Genomic DNA, 23682 nt, shown 5'->3' with positions numbered 1-23682 from the left:
TAATTATTGGGGAAGAAAGTTTAAGTGTAATGTGTACCATGTTTGATTTCAAGAATGTAATTGTGTGTCCTGATGAGGGGCACACATTGACATTATTTACTATGATTGATGTTTATTGTAATTTGTGATTTGAAAATAAATTAATCTATTCTTCATATAAAATATTGCAAGCTGATTGTTCAGGAAACATTCCCAGGTTTTCCAGTTCCATTAACACCTGGTATTACATGCCTTCAAAATGCAGTTACTCTACTGAAAGATTCACAAAGGTACGGAAGCTTTCATTACTGTACAATATATATAACAAAAAAAACAGGATTCTGCTCAATTGTCATTTCATCCAAAGTCTCCAGCTCCAATCTTTACGTCGGTAAGTTTCTTTACTCCACGAGCCTTCGTGTACCCAGCAGTAATTAGGAACCTTGGTTGTTAGTCGACCGCTTTTCCAGGGATATTAATCCCATCAATAATAAATAAATAAAATAATAATCATTTGGTCACTCAATCCACGACTGTTTGCTGGACTCTGCTGTGCGCAATTGGCTGCCGCGTTTCACCCACGAAAATACAGTCAACGCATTTTACAGTATATTCTGTGAAGCGCTTTGAGAAGTCTCGATGAGGCGCGATATAAAATGCAAGGATTAGTATGATGATGATTATCGTTATTATTTCATTTCCCGCAATAAGCAAACTGCCTCCTGCAGCACAAGGGAAGTTGCCCAACGATCATAGTTGGTCAGACTGTTTCTGTCAGATTGATGGTGGGAGGAAAGTGACAAAGGAGAGTGTGTGTGAGCCAATAGCCCCGGTGGAGAAGGCGGGATTTCCTCCCTGCCTTGGGGTTGAGCCAAGTTGAGCTGGAGTTTGGCCGTTGGTGTGTTTGCAGCTCGATGGCAGTGCTGAGGAAGCTCCTTTGTGTGGCTGCTCCGCTCTGTGCGGGCGGCAGAGCTGGGATCACAAACCCTCTGCTCAGCTCAACCATCAAGTCCATCTATTTACCCCAGGCGAGGAGTGCTCTGTTTCCTGTGCCCAGGAGATCGTGTTCCTCAGTCCCTCAGGCTCCCCAAATCCAAATCCACCGTTTGCAAGGAGCCAGCTCGGGTAAGTGGGCAATTGCTGCCCAGCTTTGTGTTTATCTCTCGTCTGTGGAGAGGAATACGTTAAACCCCTTTGTGAATCCTAAAGGGAAATCGCCTGCAGGGTCTGCAAATAGGGGCAACTTTCCTCCCCTCCCTGCCACCCCTAAGTTTGTATGACTGTCTTGTTTCTTACCCCCCACCTCCCCAGCTGCCTATATAACTGGCTTCACATGGGATAGATAGCGTCTCACAGAAGCTCCATTATCTATGCAAATCAGTCACTACATTTAGTCAAAACATTCCAGACATTTCCTGCACTAAATCTGCACTGAACGACGCTAATCACAGTGGCAGGAGCAGCAGCAGCACCTTTTCTGCATGTTTAGATGTCTGCGAACTTCTGTAAACTGATGTTTTTTTTGCCACACAGTACATGATTCAATCGCAATTTCTTTGGTGCCTTAGGATCGGTTTCCAACGCACCCTATATAACAATCAAAGGTTCATTCAGTTACAAGCCCTTTTGTTGTGCATTTGATGCCTGAAACTCAACTCTATGAATATAATAATAATAATAATCCTTGCATTTGATATAGCGCTTTTCACGTCGAGAGGACGTCCCAAAGCACTTCACAGAACACACTGTAAAGTGAATTGACTGTATATTTGTGGGCGAACGCGGCAGCCAATTGCGCACAGCAATGTCCCACAAACAGTCGTGGATTGAAAATGACCAATTTTTTATTATTGTTTTGTTTTTTTGGAGGGATTATTATTAGGCTCTGTGTGGAGTAAGGAAACTTGCCCGAGGTTTCGCCCTCTGCCTGGGATTGAACTCAGGTCTCTCGCTTGCAAAGCGAGTGCTCTAACCACTGAGCTACAGGACGCTTCTGTAAACTATTTATATGATGCATCTTCTTGTACAAGAAAGAGAGGCGGTGGGAGGAGGAAGGTGGGGGAGTTTAATATTGAATAATACTGAACTGTGACTGTTTCAATTTTCTTTTAGGAATTGCTGCGATTTTACTGCGCAGGCCTCACGCAAGAAATTCCCTGGGAAATACACTAGTGAAGCAGGTTTGTGTGCCTGGGGTGTCTGAGAACGCCTGAGCATTTTGTGCAGAACTGTGGAAAATTCTTTAAAATTCAGCCTTAATTTGGAAGCCTTTTTTTTTTGCAGTTAAAGAATCGGCTTCCGAATGAAGACAGTGTAATAATTTTCCATAATTCTACTAGGTTAATACTCGCAATTTGTTGGCTAACATTTCCTTAACTGATTCGCATTTTGATCTAATTGGGAATAACGATGGTAAAAATTGATTGTTCACCTGAACACAGATGTAGCCACAATGATCATTATTCACCACGTTGTCAACACTTGACTGTGTAGGATATTGACTGGAGGTGCAAAAAAAAACCTCTTTTGAGATATTGTTAGCGTGGGCCGCATTCTCGCTTTCTAATCGATCAAACGATTCATTTGGGAGAAGCTGTTCGACGTGAGTTTGGAGCTCTACAATTAGAAGAGCTTGTGTTTTGGGTCAATGCAGAATTGCATGAGAAAAATCAACAAAAAGGCTGATCTCTCCTTCACCTTGTTTTAAGCTCAGAGAAGCTGTTGAAGACCTACGCCATGACAAAAGTGTGCGGGTGGTGCTGTTTAAAAGCGAGGTCAAAGGAGTCTTTTGCGCAGGTGAGAGATCTGTGATCTGTTCTGTAATGTGAGTCGAGACTATCCATCTTAGTACAAAAACCTTACATGATGGATTACACTACAAATACAAGTCACCAGACAGCTAAGGCCAGGGTTATCTTTCAAAGCCGTGCCATAAATCACAAGTGTCGCTTTGGACATACTGTCCTTGAAAGCAATACTATAACATTTGGAGTAATCACATCCCAAGTCTCCAGCATTCAGGACCCAAAAAAGTAGGCATCATGTGCAATTTATTTTATGATAACTCAGTTTTGAGGAGCTACTTACATTCAGTTACTTTCAAGGCGCAATATCAAATGTAAAGATTATTATTATAGGTTTATAATGTTATTTGCAGCAGACTAGTTATTTCAAAACTTTTTTCTTTACATTTCTTTCCCATAACATAATAATTCCATTAGTCTTCTGTTTGTCCTTTAAGCAAATGGTTAGACATTGCTACAGTTCTTAGTATTATTTGCAAAGGCTGATTATGAATCATTTCATCCTCACACACCAAACACTTTCCCTCTCCTTTTCCACTCCCTCTGATACTGCCATCATTTTATTTCCCAGGCGCTGACCTGAAGGAAAGGGCTAAAATGAGCAATCCCGAGGCTGCCCATTTTGTTCACAAGCTACGAAGTCTGATGAATGATATAGGTAAGATGAAAGGAATCAGTCTATTCACATTTCTGCCATGGTATCAGACAAATCTTTCTGGTATTCACAAACCTCTGCATGTTTCCAAATGTGTTTGCTAGCTACATTTATCACCATTTTGCTCTTTTGAAATGGTACAGAAATGCTGTTTGCAGCATAGCATTCTACCGAACAATGATTGTATTGTAGTTAGTGTTCAGTCCATACACATGGTGTAATGCTCAGTGTAGGTAAGTGTTGCATCATTGCTAATTACCAAATATAAGGATTATTATATTGTCATAACTTTTTAATCAATTCTAATTTTATTTAAAATTTATTTTGTCTTTTAATGTCTGTGGTAAGCTTCCCTCCCCATGCCCACCATTGCTGCTGTAGATGGGTTTGCCCTTGGTGGAGGCCTGGAGCTGGCGATGGCTTGCGATCTTCGCATTGCAGGTAGGATCTGGTGCTGAGAGAGAAGTTTTATTCTGCAACGTGTTTATTCTCCAAGTGTTACCTTGGACTATATGATTCCGTTGGAATCAAACCTGGGTCCTCTCACTTTCGAGGCAAATGCTCTAACCACTCAGCTACAGGACTTATATATAGAATAACGCACCCTCTAGTTACTTACTCACCAGGTTTTCTTTACCTCAGCTTCTTCGGCGATGATGGGTCTTATCGAAGTCACCAGAGGTCTTCTTCCTGGGGCTGGTGAGTTTGCATAATCCTCTCCTTCACTCAGGTCCGACAGTGGTAAAGTCTCATCATTTTGCTGTAGACACTAAAGCAAAATGTTGTGATACCAATTTTATCGTACAGGTGTTATTGGCCATCAGATGCTGTTCCGCACACACATTTCTTTGTTATTAATCTTAAGGACGAGACTTTAATGCAAATATTTCTCCCAGTATCCGTTTGTACAGTTTCGTATTACACATAGACCAAAGAATTTGGGTCAACTTTGTAAACTTACTTTGCATTAGAAACTCAAAGCATTAGAAACTATTATTTGGAGATGCACTTTTCAATGATCTAACACATCAGCAGACACCTGATCTATCTGTGATAACTTGGAATACCATACACTACGAAACAAGCCAGTACTGGAGCCTTATTACTTGAACTCTAGTATCTGAGTGGATCTAACCATGATGTTGCACTTTGCTTCTGGAGGTGGCAGCCAGCGTCTGCCTCGCATTGTGGGGATCGGCCTGGCCAAGGAGCTTATCTTCACTGGTCGACGGATAAATGGGGAACAAGCGCTAACCATCGGACTAGTCAACGACGCCGTCACCCAAAATGATTCTGGGGATGCAGCTTATCAAAGGGCTATGGATTTGTCTAAGGAAATACTGTCCCAGGTAACAAAGCAATAAAGTGCATGTGTGTTCACAAGTGCAGACTGGTTATTACCCGTTTGCATGGATTCTATCCAACTTCCGGCAATGTTGATGCAACTTGAATTGCAGCTCAAATAGAGTCAAACAAGCAAACTAATAGCAGTGGGAGACTTTTCATTCTGGCTCGCCCTCTGAACAAAATTGCATTGCGCAATTCATTGTGAATCACTGCGGTAACAAAATAACTAGTAAATTAGGTAGTATCAAAGCATTTCACAACGCAAATTGGTTTAACTATTATGTTGGCAGCAATTCTGTATAAAGAGCATGACCAAAAGATTCAATTTTTTGTGAATGTTTGGACGTTGGAAGAAAAGTGTGATGGGATCTTTAACACCAGACAGATCATTGTTTTAATGTCTCGGCCAAAATATGGCACTTGTAAGAATGTGGTATTCACCAGAGTTTGAGTTCAATTAAATACAACCGTCCAACTCCAGGCTCTTTTAACTGAGCCAAATTGATACCTATACAAGAAAATGATGGTCATTGTCCCATTGAGACAACTCATAGCTTCAAAGAGAGTATTGTGTTAGCTGCACGTTACAAATCTCAGCGTAATCGGGAGTTTACTGGAAATAGATCAACAGAAGACAAACTATTTTCCGAATATTGTGCATTACGTTCACATTACCTTCTATCAATTTTCTTTCCCTGGTCTTATTTAAAGGGCCCCGTAGCTCTAAGGATGGCAAAGCTAGCGATAAACAGAGGCATCGAGGTAAGTGCTAAACCTTATAGAATTATGTGTGAATGGCATTAGTAATGTAGAGAATGAAAGTGGGGGGGGGGGGGGGGGGAATTTATAAACATAGATGCTGGAGTGCGGGGAAGAGGGGTGCAGTTTAAGAGTACTAGCCTCTAATTAATTTTTTTATATAGTCTCATCAGTGAAATTGCATTTGAAAAAAGTCATTAATTAATTCCTCGATGCGTCCGAGCGAAAGATTTAAGCAGTCAGAACTCTTAAATGATCATTTTTATTTCTGCTAATATTCGACATCAATTTGCTGAATTCTGCACAGGTGGATATTTTATCTGGAATGGCAATCGAAGAAATGTGTTACGCTCAGGTAAGAAAAGTTACCGAAGCACCACAATATATATATATTTTTTAAGCTTTGCCCAGTTGTTTTGAACTGGGATGAATTATTTTTGCCGTTCTTGTTGCAGGTCATTCCCACAAAAGACCGACAGGAGGGAATGACAGCGTTTATAGAGAAACGAGCACCGCACTTTACTGGGGAGTAACAAATCACTGCTGATCTCAACACCTACCCTTTGGGAAAATGGACATCAACCCCCGTGTGGCTGCTGAACTTCTGACTCTCTTCTGTGTGTTTTTTTTTTAAATCGTCCAAATAAGAGTCGCAAAGGATTCATAACTCACAAAGCCCTGGGTGTCTCGAGTTTGAAGGTCAGAATTCACATAGGTCAGAGCGGAGTTGGGGTTCAAGTGAAATTCCAGAGGATTAGTTATGGATCCTTTTCAGAATATTTGCACTTTGCAGCACAATCTCATGATTTTTGACAAATCTATTAATTAACATTGCACTTATGTTCAGCTACAAGTCATCTGAAGGATAGATGAAGCATTTGATGAAACACCTGATCACAGCACCGAAATGTCTTAAAGACCTTGACAGAATCTGATTGTAGAATTTCATTTAGTTACACTTCTTGGAGGGAAATTGTCCTTTAAACGATGGGCACAAACCATCTTTAGTTCCAAAGAATTATTTGACTTTCTATGTAAAAAAAATGTATTTTTATAATAATGCTTGCATTTGTTATAGCGCCTTATCACGTCGTTGGGACATGTCAAAGCGCTTCACAGGATATACTGTAAAATGGGTTGACCGTGGATTTTGTGGGGGAAATGTGGCAGTCAACTGCGCACAGCGGGGCATTGGGTACATGTTCAGTTGCAATCTTACTCAAAAGACTATACTCAATGAGAAAAACTCTGCAACAATCATTTCAAAAGCAGTAGATACATTAGAATGCTTACCTTCCATTACTTACTTGAGGTCCATTTGCATAAACCTCAGGCACTGGCAGCATCACCATCCACAGATTCACATTCCACCTCACTGAGCCAGTCCTGAAACTTGGCGTCGTCTTGTTTGACCCTCGACTGTCCTTTCTACCCACATCTGTGCCATGACCTGCTCTGTCCTTCCCCCACCTCCAAAGCATTGCCCTCCTCCACCACTGCCTCTTCCCTCAAGCTGGCAAAACCCTCTTCCACACATTTATTACATTTAAGCTTGACTACTCGTGACGTGAAAGGTGCTATACAAACGTAATTTGTTGTTGTGTAAACATTCACTTTGTTGTGTTTTTCAGCCTCAGTGCAAATGACTGTTTGTGAATAGAGATTTTTTTCTGTGAGAATAAAAATAAAAGTTGAGACCAGCCATTATACTGTATAAAGGGTACAGTATTACTAGAAAGTTGTTTGTCTGGAAGAAAGCTGATTTAATGTATACCAAGCCAGGATTCAATCGATAATCCATACCTATTGTGGTTCTTCCTGAGTTGAAGCATAACTAAGTGCCATTTCTGTTGAATCTTACCATACACTGGAGGTAAGCTGTGGAGGTCACTGAAACAGCCCTTTCTAGTTTTTTTTTTCAAGTTATTGCTGAGTTAATAGTTTACTGGTAAGGGATTTCAGCAACGATTAACCACCTAAAGCTTTTCTCAACGTTAGGCAGCATACAAGCTCAAACATGGACCAGTAAATACAATACAATATTACATTTGTAAAGCGCCTTTTACGTCGGGAGGACGTCCCAAGGTGCTAGACAGTCAGGGATTAGGATCTGCGAGGGGAAGGGTTGAGAACAGGGAGGGTGGAGGGCAGAGAGGGTGGCTGAAGGCACAGTCGAAGAGGAGGGTCTTAAGGTGTGCCATGAAGGAGGCAAAGAAGTGAGACGAAGGGAATGTGTGATGGAGTTACGGTGGGGGGGTAGAAAGGTTGAAGGCCCGACCGCCAATGGTGGGCTGGACCAGGCGGAGGACATGGAGCCTGCTGAGTGGAGGCAGTAGACAGGTTGATAAGGGGTTAGCAGGTCAGAAACGTAGAAGGGAGCAAGGCCGTGGACGACCTTGAAGGTGAGGACGAGAATTTTGAACTCGATCCTCTGAGGGATGGGGAGTCAGAGGAACCGGCGAGGATGGGGGTGATGTGGTCACGGAGCCTGGTGCAGGAGAGAACACGAGCTGCAGAGTTCTGGATGATCTGCAGTTTGTGGAGAGAAGAGTTGGCAAGGCCCAAAAGCAGGGCGTTGGCATTATAATAATAATAATAATCCTTGCATTTGATATAGCGCTTTTTCACGTCTTCTCGACATCTCAAAGCGCTTCACAGAATAGACTGTAAAGTGAATTGACCGTATATTTGTGGGCGAAACGCACACACACAATATTGAAACAGCTGAAAACAAAAACAGAAGTCGCTGGGAACACTCAGCAGGTCAGGCAGCATCTATGGAGAAAGGAAAGTGAGTCAACGTTTCGGGTCCACGACCCTTCGTTAGAACTTTAGATGCTGCCTGACCTGCTGAGAGTTCCCAGCGACTTCTGTTTTTGTTTTCAGATTTCCAGCATCTGCAGTGTTTTGTGTACACTGAAACAGTTGACTTGTTCTAGTTGAAAAAAGCCATTATCTCAGACCATTCCAGCGAGGCTCAACAGTTTGAAATCGAATCCCTAAAATAAGTCAGGATTCGAGACTTCAGAAGATATATAGGAAACAAAATCCATGTTAAATCATGATTCTTCAACAGGATGATTTTATAATATACCAAAGCCAGTAAGACTCCTAGACAGAAAAACATCTTTAAACCAGAACTCAATTACAAAACTCTCCCCTGTACAAGCAATATATGTAACACAAAAGGAATTTTAATATAAAGGTAGTTTGGCAATTTGACATGCAAATATCTCTGTCCACTCCCCCAAAGGCAACAACATTCAATATTTTGTACAAAATAAGAAAGCAAGTTTCTAAGCTAATCACAATCCAACTCTGTTACACAATGATTGTTTTTATATAATAATCACATAAATGATACAGGTCGAGTAAACGTTTCATCAGCAGCATTTATTTAAGCAAAGGCTGCTTCCGGTAGAACAGATCAACAGAACGACATTTGCAAAAACACTACAAACCACACCAACACTATGTACGCATTGTGGTATATTATTACTGCATCTAGATTAGTTTGTAGAAATGTTTAACCGACGCACTGTTAAATCCCGTGGCAACGCTGTCCCTAATCTTCAGAAACGAAAGGTGAACACATTGGACGTTTTCCCCCTTCACGAACCACCTTGGGCCTGGTTGAGGAAGCACAGAAAAGTTCAGAGCACAGGAGGAGTCCGTTCAGCCCACTGTGGTCGAGTTACTCAAACCAACATTTAAATTGTGCTTTGCCGACCACTATATACACAGAGCACTGAGTCCAGAGGTGACGCAATGCCTGGATTTCTCACCCTCTTACCCTTCCCAGTTTTTTGTTGCATGATTGCATGCATTCTGAAATTCCAAAGGAACACAGAAAGGGAAAGGAGGTGAATTTCACAAGAGCTGAACCATTTTTTTTAAAAAAAAGCTTACTTGCATATTCTGCCCCCCAAGCTGGTGAGATCTAGACCACGCTGTGCTTTGTTTGCAGCTTTTTGTGACAGGAGGTGGATTCCTTCCCGTGGCGCATGATATACTTCTCCAAACTTTCCATGATGTTGATGACAATCCGCAGGACGTCTGCCGAGGTTTGAGGGTGGCACTTAATGTTGCACAATTGCTGCATCCCACCTTCTTCCAGCAACATGCTACAGTACCTGGGAGCTGGAGGGAAAATAAGAACAAAAAGGGAGGGGCGACGGGAAAGGGCAGAAAAAAACACAAACCACATGAAACTCCCGTCTCGTTCAGCCTGTGCATCAGCTGGTAGCACTCTAGCCTGAGTCACCAGTTTGTGGGTTCAAGCCCCACGTCGGGACTTGAAACTCATACAGTCTAAGATAACTCCCCAATGCAGCCCTGGGGGTGTGCTGCAGTGTTGGAAATCAGTCCAGTACTTGAAGCGACGCCCAGTCTGCTTGTTCAGGTGGATGTTAAAGATCCCGTGGCACAATTTGAACAGGGAAGGGAGTTTTTCCCCTGTGTCCTGACCAACAATCCCCCAAAATAGATCATTCACATCAGGAATGATCGTGAGGCATTGATGTGTGGAAATTGGCTGCTGTGATTGCCCACAAAGCACACAGTCACTGCACTTTACAGTATAACCCGTGAAGTGTTCCGGGACCAGCCTCCCAACACAATAGGCACCATACCAAAAGTGAAGATTATTACTTTTGCCCCAGGCCGCGATTGCCACTTACCGTTCTTACAGCAGACGTGCTGCATTGCCCACACAGCCCAGATTTGCACTCCGGGTGTATCTGAACACGCCAGCAATGGGAAAAACGGACTGAAAGACCTGAAGAATTCAAAATAAAAAAGAAGTAAGAATTCTAGATGAGCCGAAAAAGGAAAAAAAAAACTTGCAATTGGCTGAAAAATGTTCTAAATTCACCCGACTAAGGTTATTGACTTTGAATAATGATTGGTGGCACCCACTCCCCCCAAAAGTGAGGCAGATCAATGTATTGTTTGAGCCAACCAGTCATGGTAGTTCCCATGCACCAGGCTGCTACCATGATCCATTCTTTAAATCAGAAAGGTCACCTTCCCCTGCCCAAAACCAGAGTGCGGCCGGTAAAAAAACATTTGCAGATTTGCTCACCCACACGTGTCCCATTTTTCAATTTCAACTCACACCTTTACCCAATTAAATCAAAACCTCTGCACAAGGTTCCTGTAGAAGTAGGTTATGTATACACACATTTCAAATAAGTGCAATAGTCCTGCAAGGCTATTGTTCAAGAGAATTAGGAACCCCCCACCCCCCTGAGGAGTTGGAACATTATATTTTACTGGTCAACACTCAATCCCCCCCCCCCACCACCTTAAAAGAAACCTTCATTAGCTGTGTTATGTCTAATGCATGGCACAGCTTATGATGAAAGCCAATAATCTGTGCTCTGGATCAATTACTGGGGGGGTAAGAGAGGGAGAAAGAAAAATCAGTGAGGCTAAAATGGCACAGTATAAAGACATCCATAAAGGTACCTGTAGGCAACCATCTCACATTCTGGTGTTGGCCAATTTAGGATGACGGAATTCTGCAAGGAGGAAAAAAATCTTAGCTCGTCAACAGTCTTTAGACAAGGTTTAAAATACAAGTTAAACATTATACATTACAGTATTCGATTCTCAATTTTTTCTCCCCCGGTCAGCTGGAGGTCTGACAAAGATGGAAGCCCATTGCCACACTTTAGATCCGTGCTGCCATGGACGTAAATAGTTAATTCCCAATTACTGTCTCGATTCCCAACCTAAACCAGGATAGGTAATATCTATCTTAGCTTACACAATGTTCTTCATGGCAACAATTCCGCAAGTTTTAAAACCTAATGGGGCAGATGAATGAACTTACCAACTGCTCCAGAAGTGAAGTTCGGAGATCTAGGTCCAGTGTCCAGGTATGCAGCCCACGGGATATCAAGTGAGCGATTATTCCTGCAGCAAAGTAACTGACCTCGACTTCCTTGTTGTGCAGTAGGAAACTGAAAACAGGAACAGAATGGTCCATTATGGCTAAACAAATGTTCCTCTTCAGTGGGCAAAAAGCTCAAATTAATAAAGGCTCTTCACAATAAAAAAAATGCAAATTTATAACCTAACTAGTAAAATGTCCCATTCCCTGGATCAGAAATGGAAAAGAGGCCCTAAGTGAGAACAAAGACTTATAGAAACATAAACCAAATTTCAATGACTCCAGAAAGAATTCTGTGCAAATATGCTAAGAAATCAATGGCACAGGATCAAAATCTGAGTGAGAGGGTATAACCACAATATCTTTAACACACATTTGTTGAACTATAATCAGATCAAACAGTTCAAAATAAGTTGCATTCGGTGCCTCAGCCTCAAGGGCAAACAAAACCAAATGCTCACAAAAAGTTTTTCTTTTCCAAAATAACTATGAAAGCTTTTCAGTTTAAATGGAACACAGAATCAGAGCCTCCACGGAATTATTCTGATCATTTAAAGAAAAACACACACACTTCTCAAAGAGTGACATTATTACAAAATTGTTTGTGTTCGGACATTTATTTAAAGAAATTAAATGACTATCACAAGTCCATCACGTCGAGCCAGTTTTAAAACGGAACAGTCTGAAAGCCAATGCAAACATTACCCGATGTGATCAATAAAGTTCCTTTTCATCAGTTGTGGATGCAGTTCTTTCACCTCTGCTATGTTGTTCTAAAATAAAACAAAGTAATTTGAACACAATTTACATACACCACAGTTTTAAGATCTCTTTTATCCACATTCCACTCGTTATTTTTTCCCCCATGCTATCTAGTTTTATACATTAAAAAACTCTTCATTTCCTCCTTGCTTCTACCCCAATTAGAATTTCTATTCGCCTTTCCCTTTTTACATCAGACCTTTCAGCCAGAAGGAAAGGTTCAGATCCTAACACTGCTCTATTGTTGGATACAACTGGATGGAGTACACGACGTGGGAGAGAATTGTGGAGTACTCCATCTCGTGGCACAACTTGAAATAGCGCACCGACATAACCCAATGTGAATTGAGGTTTGGGGTTCTGAACTAAGATCTCTTAAGGGTGGCCAAATCTGCCAGTCAGTTCCCCATGTTACATTCACTTCCCGTCAGATCTTTTTTTCAACAAACATGCAACAATTCTGAATTGTCATGTGAACATGTACATTACTGTTCCACACGCACACCTCCTCCTCAATACATGCCCTAAACCCGAGTTGGAGAGTTAAACTTTAAATATAAAAGCTTGCACCTTGAAAGACTACTCACCAGCAAACCCAAGACCTTCTGTTGAATGGATGGTTCACCTGGGAAGGACTAAGCGCATAAAAAAGCAACAGCACATCAGTGTTGAAACACACATTTACATATTTCTCTTCACTTTTTTCACCATTATGTATGTTAATCTGTGAATCTTTGGGTTTAAAAACCATTACAGTTTGTTGAAGCAGCACTCCAGTCTCTCTCCTGTGTACTCAATAAATAATGCTTCTATCTGATATAGCATCTTATCAAGCAACGCAAAACGAATGAAAAATCCAACATTAAAACAATGTGCGATTTCTTCCAGATAGGAAATACATCATTTGGATTGGGACGTTCCCTGCTTTGATTTGATTTAATTTATACCTGGATAACAAAAGCATAAGGAACTTATTAGCCGCCCTCTCTCTCAGTCCTGCTCTTTCAAATCTAGATTTCAATTTTGCCCCCAAAAATACAGTCAATTTTCATTTTACAGTATATTCTGTATATTTTGAGATGTCGAGAAGATATAAGGCGATATATCAAATGTGAGGATATTATTTAAACAGATGGATGGATACAGGGTTACTTTGCACAATTGTTTTTCCTCCATCATTGCAATTCTCCAACCATAGCCATGTCTCTGAAGCAAGTGATGCCTCCAAGCAAGGGTCTTGCATTTCTCCATTGGGCATGAAAGTTATGTCCATGGGTCAGTCACTCAGCACCTGTTCCAGTGACAGAGAGACATCGGCAGAAGCCCGGCAAAAGTCAGCGATGCTCAGCCAAGGTTTGCCATACGATAATAATATTAATAATTTTCACTGATGCAAAAAGAACCGGAGGATATTAAATATAGACAAAAACAATTCACCTCTAGAACTTTCATGAACAGCTCCAAGCCCTGGTTCTCTATAAAGTGCTTGCAGGTGGTCGGAGATTCATCGGTCAGGTTCCAAAGTGCACTGAGCGTAAATTTTAAAGTGGTATCCACCAAGCATAGGTTCGTTTTCTGCTCCACTATGTGCAGCAACTTCTGCAAGACAAAAACAGACCCAAAGAGGACAGCAGGCTGGTCACCAGCCCAGTTCATGCTGTTTATCTACTGTGGGTGCAGTGGCTCTGGAAGCACGTGCTCGGTGCGAGGCGAGATGGAAATGGGCTTCGCTTACCCCGAGTCCCCGCTGTTGTGAGGGTCTGTGCGTCTCTCTCCTCTGTATGCGTGTTTGTGAGTATCTGTGTGTGAGTGTGACTGTGTGGCTCTTTTTTTTACTGTACTTACCTTGACAATGAAAAGCTCTGTACCAAGTTGGGCGGTCTGTTCGGTTGAAAGCTGTAAAACGGGTTTATTAAAGAGTCATTAAATATAAGGAAGTTCTAATGAAACCATATCAGAGGGTTTTTTGGGCCACATCGTGCCTTCACTCAAGAACCTAAGGTTCAAAACCAGCTTAGAATCACAGGATGAAAGTCCCTCATGTGGTACAAATGTATCTTGCTGTGCGCAATTGGCTGCTGCGTTTCACCCACAAATATACAGTCAATTCACTTTACAATATATTCTGCGCTTTGAGACATCTGGAAGATGTGATATGGCGCTATATGAAATGCAAGGATTATTATAATAATTATCTCCCATCTTTCAGCCCAAACCTGTCTGTTAGAAGCAAGGATCTTAAGTAAGATGAATCCAAGTGATTACAGATACACAACACTAGTTATAATTTGGCAATCTCACTCAGAGGCCACAAGAATGGCTGGAGCGAGCAGCTGAAATTGCACACACTATATAGTGCGAGTACAGAGAGCAAAGAAAGTATAGAAAAGCCATTCATTCCCAATGTCGGTCATGCTAATTTTAATGACCATTAAACAGTGTAGTTATAGACCTAGTTTTGTATATGAAAAAGACAATTACCTTTGCAGCCAGAATAGAAATAATCGCCACTGCCATCCTTTGCATGTTCTGATCTTCATGGTTACAAAGCCACTGCATTACCAGTTTGGCTGCCTCAAAACTGCAAACACAAGGGTTGAGATGAGTTTCCTGCAAAACAATTACGACTACAACTGGACACTCGGAAATTTCCCATCAGCTTCCAGTTTAGAACACTGACAGCCAATCACTACAGAACATTATTGGGGGATTAGTCTCTATGGCAGGTTTGTTGCCATCAGCATCGTTTCTTTAATGTTTGGGCGGCCCTACAACTTGAAATAATACCCCATGTGTAGGCATTTCACAGTGAAACAAGGGTTTCACTTCACAGTTGAAAACATACCCCAAAGTTTGGATGATCAGCGTTACTTACTCACCGATTGAAGGGAACATCTTGAAGGATACGATCACTACAGAGAGACAGCAGACAATTCTTCTGAAGCTGCAACACAAGTAAAGATTCACCATCCATGATTTAATATGAGGGGGGCTTCTTACCCTTTCAACTCTCTCTCACCCCACTCACCCCCTCCACAAACCAGCTGTGACTTTTTAAACTGCTTTCAATTCCCTTCTCCCTTTAGATGACTGACTTGAAAAATCACAGGTTGATGAACTTGTGAAGGCAAATTCTTTTGCCTTCACAGTGAGGACACTCTTCACCACAAGACCATTGTGGCTGGGGAATCGTGGAACAGACTAGGATCAGATCTGGCAACACAGACCTGGGAATGAGAAGCCTCAGGCCATCAGCAGCCCCGGAATTGTAACCACCAAAATCTGCGACTTCATGGCCCAGCACATCCTTTGCTCTCCTGCCGACCTTCCCGTCATCATCAAGTTACGAGTTCAATCAGAAGAGAATGGGAGAATGTGCCACGAGCCGCACCAGGTGTACCAACTCAGTGAAGCTCCTACACAAGCTACCGGTATAATAAACACCTAACAGCAACATGTACTAGATAGAGTTTGATTCCAACATCTCACACAATGAAGTGGCCCAAACCTCTCCTGCAACAAGACCCAGAAAACATCCAAGCTTGGCTGGCAGATGACGGATAACTTTCACACCACACCAGGTGAGATCACCTCAGACAAGAGAGAACGCAGCTGCCAACAACTATCAGCATAACCACGGCCGAGTCGCCCATCCGCCTCCTGCTATGCTTTACCTGCTGATGATTGGGAAAGTGTTCCATGGCTTTGAGCAGGAGGCGAGCCACTTCAGTCAGAAGGCGCACTGGCATGCCAGTGGCTAGGTCCTGCTTGGTCAGGTTAAACACACAGGCACTCGCTGCCAACTGGACAGGTAGGTTTGTCGGGTGGTTTTTCATTCCGATCACAACAAGCTGAAATGAAAATGAAACACCCGCGTTTTGTGTTTAAGGAACATAAAACAAATTTAGTTTCACCGGGTATAAATTCTCCCTCCCTGAAATCTTACCACTGACACCTCTCATCTATAAGACATTATTGCACTCACTCAACCGACATCTGCTTCCAGGTTATTCCAGGTCATGTACCTTTGACTGTTCAAATTAGCTACCACAATTTGCCAACAAATACAGTTTACAGTAAGTCTTGGGAAGTGCTTTGAGGCATCTTCATGTCGTGATAAGGACAGTTATATACAATTTTCGTTAGAAGAGCTGCATCGTCTTATTGTTTTATACCAAATATAGGGATTATTATTAAATTAAGCACTCGCTGGTCAAGTCAAGTCAAATGAAGGTCAAGTCAGTGCAAATGGTTTACCTTCAGCAGCTCGGGCTGTGGATTCTCCATGCTGTGGGTAAGGCTGAAGAGGTGGAATAAGGCTTCTCGGACAAAGAAGGCCCTTTCACTGTACCTCCGCAGAGATTCAGAGATCTGCACCTCATTCGCTTCTCCGGATACCTTCACACACACACACACACACACACAAAGAAAGAAAAAAAGGGGGACAGGGGGGATTTAGACATTAGATAAACTTCTCATTCATTGGTCATTCATGTGTTAAACACACAACAGTTTCATGTTTTTGACCAAACCACAATAAGTTGTGCAAGGCACAAAAGCTGGCTGAAGTGATGGCTGTTATCACAAAGGATTTGCAGTAAATTTATTGAATGGCTATAATAGGAAATCACATTATAAAAAATGCATCAACAATTGGCTACAGCTAGTAAATGGAATTGGATAACCCTAAATATTGCCCACAACAGATCACGGAAAGCTACTTAAATTTTAGCGGGTGGGCTCTGACCAGCAATTTGAAAAAATAAAATTTTGAGCTCTACAGAACAGAACTCTAGTGCGGATATATTTGGATTGGTCCATTTCAGGGCTGTACTGTCTATGTAATTCTACGTACACAAGAACAGTTTCTTCCTGAGGCCTGGACAACAATCCCTCAAATAACATCGGTAATTCACCTTATGGCTATTTGCGGGACTTTGCTGTGCATAACACTGGCTGCCGAGTTTGCCCACAAAAAGGACAGTTACTGCAATTTACAGTACATCTCGTGAAGCACTTTGGATGGGATATCCTCCCAAAGTGAAAGGCATTATATTGATTATAAGGATTGTTATTAAATGAATCCCATACATGCAAAAAAAAAACACCAACCTTCAAGTTCCCTTGGCCAGAAAGGAATTCAGAATATCCCGCGTCCGTAGCGAGTAAACCCACAAACTGCATCGAGGGTCGCCGCTGGACAAACGCCTGAACAGCTTTATCTGTAATGTGCTTCCTGCCTGAAATATCCAAAGAGCGGAGGCTCGGTAATATGCCAGATTGTTCCAGTAAACGAAGCGCAATATCGGAGGTAAACTGTTTGTCATCCGAAATGTCCAAGTGTTGCAGAAGCACCAGCTCCTTAATGACTTCTAAAATCTGTGTGGTCATCATCTTCAGACATTTGAGATGGTGCATGGTCAAGGACTTCAGCTTGTCCTTGCAGGCCAGAAGTGGCGTGATGTCCGTGACGGAAGTGTTTGAAATATCTAAACTTTCTAGCTTTGGGAGTGAAGCGACGTCTCTCAGATCGTCATTATAAAAGAGAACGTTGGTGACACTGAGGACCCGCAGGCCAGTCAGCTGGCTGAAGCAACGCTCATAGGGATCTTCCAGCGAGAGCGTTAAGGAATTCAAGACAAGACACTGCAGATACTGTTGGTTCCACTTATTTGTGACCAGTGCATTGACGATGTCCGTTATTGTGATATCCGCATTCACGCCGGATGCGTCCAGGTCAACGAGTTTGTGGTGACAAAATGCCTTCCTGAACGCCACTGCCGAAAGTTTAGCATTTCGAATGCAGGCACGTTTCAAGCGCAAAAGATCATTCCTGCGAAATATTCCCACCGTCTTTTCGTTGAGGACACCTGTTGGAGGGATCAATGCTAGTTAGTGAATTTATAATTTTGAGGATTTTGTCAGGCAGGGAGTCAGGCAGAGGGATTTCGGGACAGAGCTCCAGAGAAAGGAGGCACATTAAAATGGCCGAAGGTTCAAACACCGAGATAGTGGTATAGAGGGATTGAGAGATTCACAATATGCAGCACAGATGAATTAATTTAGCAAACCTGCCTTACCATTCAGGGACATTTTCTGCAGCAAACGGTCAGCCAGTTCTTGCGGAAACACCGCGGCTTCCTTGAGACAGAACGAGCCATCTGTCCTTTCCCAACAAAACTTATCCAAATTCACCCTCAAGAAATCTAAGCAGATATCAGTTAACGAAAGGGGGGAGAAATCCTCCTGTTGGTGCAAGGGTAAAAACACAACAAATGAAAAACAATGTAATACTGTATATTTTAAATACCAAAATCTATTGTGGAAATTAGGTCATAATCTGAAATATGTATTGCTTAAAAACAACTTTTCAAAAGAAATCACAAACATATAACATGTAACCTGCAAGCTTATCAAAAATCCTTGCAACAGAGTTTATTAAACGTTACAGTGCATTAACCAGCAGAGCACACCCAAATCACCTTGCAATATGGCATTTCCTGCCTCGCTATCCTGCAGCAAAGTGGTAATTGATATTAACAGTTATCACGGCCACTGGGAGATTATTGTGATTTCAGGTAATACCTAACATCATGCACGAAGCTATCAAGATAAATTAACTTCGGATAATCGCGTCTCACATGTTTTGTTTACTGACAATACTAAACTGGGGAAGTTGCAAACAATAGGGAATAGGCTGACCAAATACACAGGGGATCAGGACAGATCAGGGAGCTGGGCTGACAAGTGGAAATCTGATTGTATGTAGACAAAACACAGAGTGAGAGATGGGGAACAGAGAAACAGTGGAACTACAAAACCACATTAGTTTACAGGACACAACACTGAAGGCTTTGGGGGTTCCAGTGGATAGATCATTAACATCAGCACAACGTGTGACAGAAGTAGTGGGAATGGGATCTTGAGGTCATTTGAGGAGATCATAGTTTAGGCTGATAGTCTAGTGTAGTGGTGGTAGGGAACTATGATTCCAAAGCCACAGAGATGCTGTTCTTTGGATGAGACATTAAACCGAGGTCCCATGAGGACTGCCTGTTCAGCTGGATATTAAAGATCATGTGGCTTTTGGAAAACAAAAGGGGGTTTCTGTCGGTGTCTCGGGCAAAACAAACCTCCAGGTAAAATTGAACATTCTCCCACAAAATATACAGTCAGTTCACTTTACAGTATATTCTGTGAAAAACTTTAAAAAGTCTCAAAGATGTAATAAGGCGCTATATCAAATGCAAGGGTTATTAGTACTATTATTCTCTTCATGGCCGTTTGTGGGAAATTGCAGTGTACAAATCAGCCGCTGCGTTCATTGACAAATCTGGTTACACAGAGGCAGTTTGTGAGGCATTTTGAAATGTTGATACAGGCGCTATTTATATGTATATCTCAAATGCGATGATTATTATATAACGATGAAATAAAATAGTCGCGGCTGCACCGACTAGAGGTCGAACAAACCGTCCATGTAGATGCTGGGGAGGAATTTCGATCAGTTAATCTGATACAAAGCAAACAAGAACATTCCAGCTTCCCACCATTTCAACATCTAACCGTGTCGTTCGTTCATGTTGGCACAGCCACACTGTATGCAAACCTAATATAGAAAAGGCATCTGTGGGCGCGGTATTGAAATACATGGCTAAAAGTACATTTTCCACATTGCTAATTCACCTTAAGGTTCATTGGAGAGTGGAAGCAGAAAGTGATTAGGACTGAAAACAAATCTCACAGGACCCATCAATCCAAAACAAGTTATCATTTTCCTTTCACACGGAAAAAATATTAAAGCTTCTGTTAAAAAAAATTCCATTGTGAACATTTCCTTTTCCTGCAATTGTCAACTTTTCTTTGACAATTTTTCATGAGAAAATCTAAGAAATGTATACTTTTTTTAAAAGAGCAATTATGATATGCAACAGTTATCTATCTTCCTCCACACACAACAGGAATAAGATAAGTTTTATCTAAAGTTACCAGCTTTAGACGTGTGCAATGTTATCTTTTTATCTGAAAATGTAACCTACTGCATGTCTAAAGTACATAATCAAACTCCAACCATTACTGCACCCCATGTGGACTTTATCTGGTGATAAATAGTTTTAGGGCATCAAAATTAACTTGAAGGACACTTAAGGATAATGCAACAAACAGCTTAAACAATTGCCACTTTGTAAATTTAGAAAATGATTCATGCTTTACAATCTCTACTTAAATGAAACTTCATTTATAGCCCTTGAAAAATGACTAAACCACTGAGCAAACTGACAGAATGGTTCTAGCCGTTGTGTGCAGGTGTAAGAAGCAGTAAAACCCTGCTTCCACTGCACACAATGAGTTCACGATCTTGCTCTGTGCTCATGACGTGGTGTTGGGAATGAGGTTGGGGTCAGAGGGAGACGGTGGGAGAAAGAAAGGTTAAGATTCCTCCACGTGAAAGGAGGGAAAAGAACACAAATCATATATCATGCTGAAGGTATACAAGTAAGCTCGAGTGTCACTGGGACAGTGTGCCTATCTTCTCATGACCTAAACAATCTGGAATTTATTTTGTAACTTATCAAGAAAGTTAGATAGAGGGCAAAGGCCGTAGAGTAGGACACAAAGATTTGAAAAGTAGAATCAGGAAGCACGAGAGACAGAGAAATGAATTGTCCGTGGTTAGGATGGTGCCAAGGATAAATAACTTTAAAATGTGTAAAACTATGAATTGAATTAATTCAATTACACATCTTCAGCAAATATTTTACCAGAATATTTTATGGTATCATTTATTTATTTTACACACATTCTGCAGGAATCGTCTAATGTTATCCTACAAATTACAAATGTAATTTAGTTATTTGGTGTTACACACCCAGGTTAAGTTTACAAATTCATATCGCATTATGAAAACTTCTGGAGTAGCGGAGGGGAAGCAATCTGCTACATCAGCTGCAAAAAGCAGAATTAAGAAAACCACTTTTGAGAATTGCTTTGGGCACATACTTAAAATAAAAACTGCAGACATATCCTTTCCTAAAAAAATCTTTGCAAGAGGCATTGTCACAATCGTGAAATTTAGCTTTTAAACAAATCATATACGTGTACGGGATCGTGGAATTGAACACTTGAGATATGGGGATTGTAAAACCTTTTTTTCTTAACTTGGTGTTTTCCAACCAAATCCTCTTTACAGTCGGTATGTGGCAGTTAATGATACCTTACTTTGACAAAAAGGTACAAAAAGGTAGAATTTTTTACCAACTGTCACTGCTGTGTTCGCCATTAGTTTTAAAAATAGGTGATCCAAATCCCTTGCCTTTCTCCCTACCTTTCCCCATTCAGTCTTTGCACATCTCTCTCAAGCTGCTTACCCTTTCCACTGATACTTAAAAAGAACTATCGCAAAATGATGCAAAGGCTGAGAAAATCTGGATCCAAGGAAGAGCAGGGTGTCAGAGGCAGAAAATAAAATAAATGGGGGTGAAAATTAATGTGGAGAAACACACAACTCTGTTCAAATGTACAATAGAAAGAAAGGAGTGAAAAATAAATGAAATAGGAGGGAAACAATAAACTATGATAAGGCAAAGCAAAATAATGAAAATAAATTAAGATAAAAATGTAAGATTGAGAACATAGTCAAATTATTCAGTCAAAAACCTCTTTTTTTAAAAAAAAGTTTTTGTTTTCTTTATCAACGATTCCCATATGGTAAAATATTCACAGAATTTACCGTTTTCATTTCAACGGTGGACTAAAACCAAGCAAAAGTACTGAGTTTGAGTTCAGTCAAACAGTATTTGACAGTTGGCAGGCATCACAACAAAACCCAAATCTTCAGGTTTACATTCAATTCGATTAAATTTAGACCAATACATTAATGGGGCAGAAAAAAAATAAATAGGAGATGGAAGAGAGGGGAGGGAAATAAAGTCTTGACATTTTGACAACTCTTCGTCCCCTCCCCTCGCTAAGGTGACCATAGGTCCCCGATTGCCAGCGACAGTCGGCAGATGAGGTATTGCGACCCTGCCCAAATTCGCCCCGTCTTCAGATCAGCAACAAACTGAACAAGAACATTCTAAATCAGACACACTCATCAGAGAAATACGGCCATTAACCCAACAAACTGCCCCAGTAACTACAGGCGTCAGGAATTGTGTCCAGTTCAACTTTTTACAAAAAAAGGGTCCCATCCCAGGATTTGATTCACAACATATGGTCACCACCGCCTACAAAAGTGAACAGTCACGACACTTTACAGTAAATCCTGCCACGTACTATATCAAAGGTTCTCCCAATGCGAAAGGCGATTGATTCGAAGGGTGGGGGGGTGGGGGGTGTGGGGGGGGTAAATTCAGAACAAATCTGCGGAGACGCTACTTCAGTGAGAGAGTAGTAAACTCATGGAACAGACTCCGTAGGGAGACAAAGCGGTGGATAGCGGAAAGTGTCGTTTGTTTCGGGAAACAAACGAGACCCGATTTGTGGGGGGAAAGCAACATCTGGGGAACACGGTGTACGGTTTGGGGACACGACATGTCAAGCGGCCGCCGGTCAGGATGGCGGAGGGTGAACCAGATGGACCTCGGTCCTCTTTCGCCAGCGGATTCTTACATCAACTGCGAGATGGGGGGGAGGGGCGGTTCCTATGGAATTAGTTTTTATTACGGTTGAGGAGGGGGGGGGGGGGGGAGGGGTGGAAGGGGAGGCGTATAGATGGGGGGGAATCCTACTCATACACTGACACACGTCTCTCTCCCTTACCATTGCTGACAGGAGGCCGCTAGCGGGAGGCGAGCGGGGAGTCGGAGGCCACGACAGCGACACGAACCACCATGGCTGGAGAGGCGGCCGTCAGAGCAGCCGCTGGGAACACGGCAACCGCTCTTCTTGGAAAAGAGAGGGGGGGGGAGGGAGGGAGGGGTGGAGGTGGTGGGGGGGGGGAGGAGGGGGGGGGGGGGGGAGAAGAGGCACTTCTTTCTTACCCCCCCGAAAAAAATTACCAGGGCCTCATCGTTTTATTTCTTTTTCTTTTTGGAGAGGGTGAAGAGCAAAGAGAGAGAAAGAGGAGAGAGGAGTGGGAGAGCGGCCGTTTTCTTTTGGAGGAGCGGAGTGAGAGAGAGAGAGAGAGAGAGAGAGAGGGAGAGACGGACAGAGAGAGGGGGAGGGAGTGAGAGGGGGGAACACATGCAAATTAAACACCTTCGTCCTCCTCCCAAAATAAACACCAAGAAAATTAATTCTCCCTCACGGGCAGTTGCTCGGCCTGACAGGGCCGGAGAGGGGGGAGGGCGGGGGGCGGGGGGTGGGGGAGGACGACGACGGGAGCCGCTGCCGCTGTTGCCCCGGAACCGCTTCTTTTTCCCTCTCCTCTCAGCTTCCAGAACCCACCACCGGCCCCGCCCCCAACCTCAACCCCCCCCCTCCCATTGGCTGCCGGCCGCACCGACTCCCCACCCTCTGGCTCTCCCATTGGCTGC

General features: G+C 42.3%; 2 protein-coding genes across 3 annotated transcripts; one reads left to right on the top strand and one right to left on the bottom strand.

Moving 5' to 3' along the window:
* Positions 1 to 831: 831 nt before the first annotated feature.
* echdc2 (enoyl CoA hydratase domain containing 2) lies at positions 832 to 7258 on the top strand. Its single transcript, XM_007899853.2, has 10 exons — positions 832 to 1104; positions 2092 to 2159; positions 2688 to 2775; positions 3355 to 3441; positions 3787 to 3879; positions 4081 to 4137; positions 4600 to 4787; positions 5497 to 5547; positions 5852 to 5899; positions 6000 to 7258. The coding sequence occupies exons 1-10, from the start codon at positions 894 to 896 to the stop codon at positions 6075 to 6077; spliced, it is 969 nt and encodes a 322-aa protein (XP_007898044.1). The 5' UTR covers positions 832 to 893; the 3' UTR covers positions 6078 to 7258.
* Positions 7259 to 8609: 1351 nt separating this feature from the next.
* zyg11 (zyg-11 homolog (C. elegans)) lies at positions 8610 to 23114 on the bottom strand. Of its 2 annotated transcripts, XM_042335577.1 has the most exons (16): positions 22967 to 23114; positions 18283 to 18448; positions 17315 to 18072; positions 16460 to 16600; positions 15877 to 16053; positions 15082 to 15146; positions 14684 to 14783; positions 14048 to 14098; positions 13640 to 13801; positions 12790 to 12837; positions 12146 to 12213; positions 11381 to 11510; positions 11014 to 11066; positions 10224 to 10321; positions 9454 to 9684; positions 8610 to 9173 (listed from the first exon to the last, which is right to left on the bottom strand). In XM_042335577.1, the coding sequence occupies exons 1-15, from the start codon at positions 22967 to 22969 to the stop codon at positions 9485 to 9487; spliced, it is 2220 nt and encodes a 739-aa protein (XP_042191511.1). In that variant the 5' UTR covers positions 22970 to 23114; the 3' UTR covers positions 8610 to 9173; positions 9454 to 9484. The 2 variants fall into 2 exon arrangements, with proteins under 2 accessions (XP_042191511.1, XP_042191510.1); XM_042335576.1 differs by having other exon boundaries at positions 8610 to 9684.
* Between the last annotated feature and the right edge of the window lie 568 nt (positions 23115 to 23682).

The sequence above is a fragment of the Callorhinchus milii genome, unplaced genomic scaffold (genome assembly GCF_018977255.1).
Source record: "Callorhinchus milii isolate IMCB2004 unplaced genomic scaffold, IMCB_Cmil_1.0 Scaffold5, whole genome shotgun sequence".
Taxonomy (NCBI): domain Eukaryota; kingdom Metazoa; phylum Chordata; class Chondrichthyes; order Chimaeriformes; family Callorhinchidae; genus Callorhinchus; species Callorhinchus milii.
Note: the sequence above shows the minus strand (reverse complement) of the source record. Positions and strands in the feature narration are given on the sequence as shown.

Excerpts from the sequence above, each read along its gene's own strand:
- zyg11 (XM_042335576.1), bottom strand. Across the intron at positions 12,838-13,639 it reads TGTTCATGAAAGTTCTAGAG|TCCTTCCCAGGTGAACCATC; the intron begins GTGAATTGTTTT and ends TTATGCGCTTAG. Across the intron at positions 11,511-12,145 it reads AACTTTATTGATCACATCGG|TTTCCTACTGCACAACAAGG; the intron begins GTAATGTTTGCA and ends TCCTGTTTTCAG.
- echdc2 (XM_007899853.2), top strand. The coding sequence starts at position 894 with ATGGCAGTGCTGAGGAAGCTCCTTTGTGTGGCTGCTCCGCTCTGTGCG. Across the intron at positions 4,138-4,599 it reads AGGTCTTCTTCCTGGGGCTG|GTGGCAGCCAGCGTCTGCCT; the intron begins GTGAGTTTGCAT and ends TTGCTTCTGGAG. Across the intron at positions 4,788-5,496 it reads CTAAGGAAATACTGTCCCAG|GGCCCCGTAGCTCTAAGGAT; the intron begins GTAACAAAGCAA and ends TCTTATTTAAAG.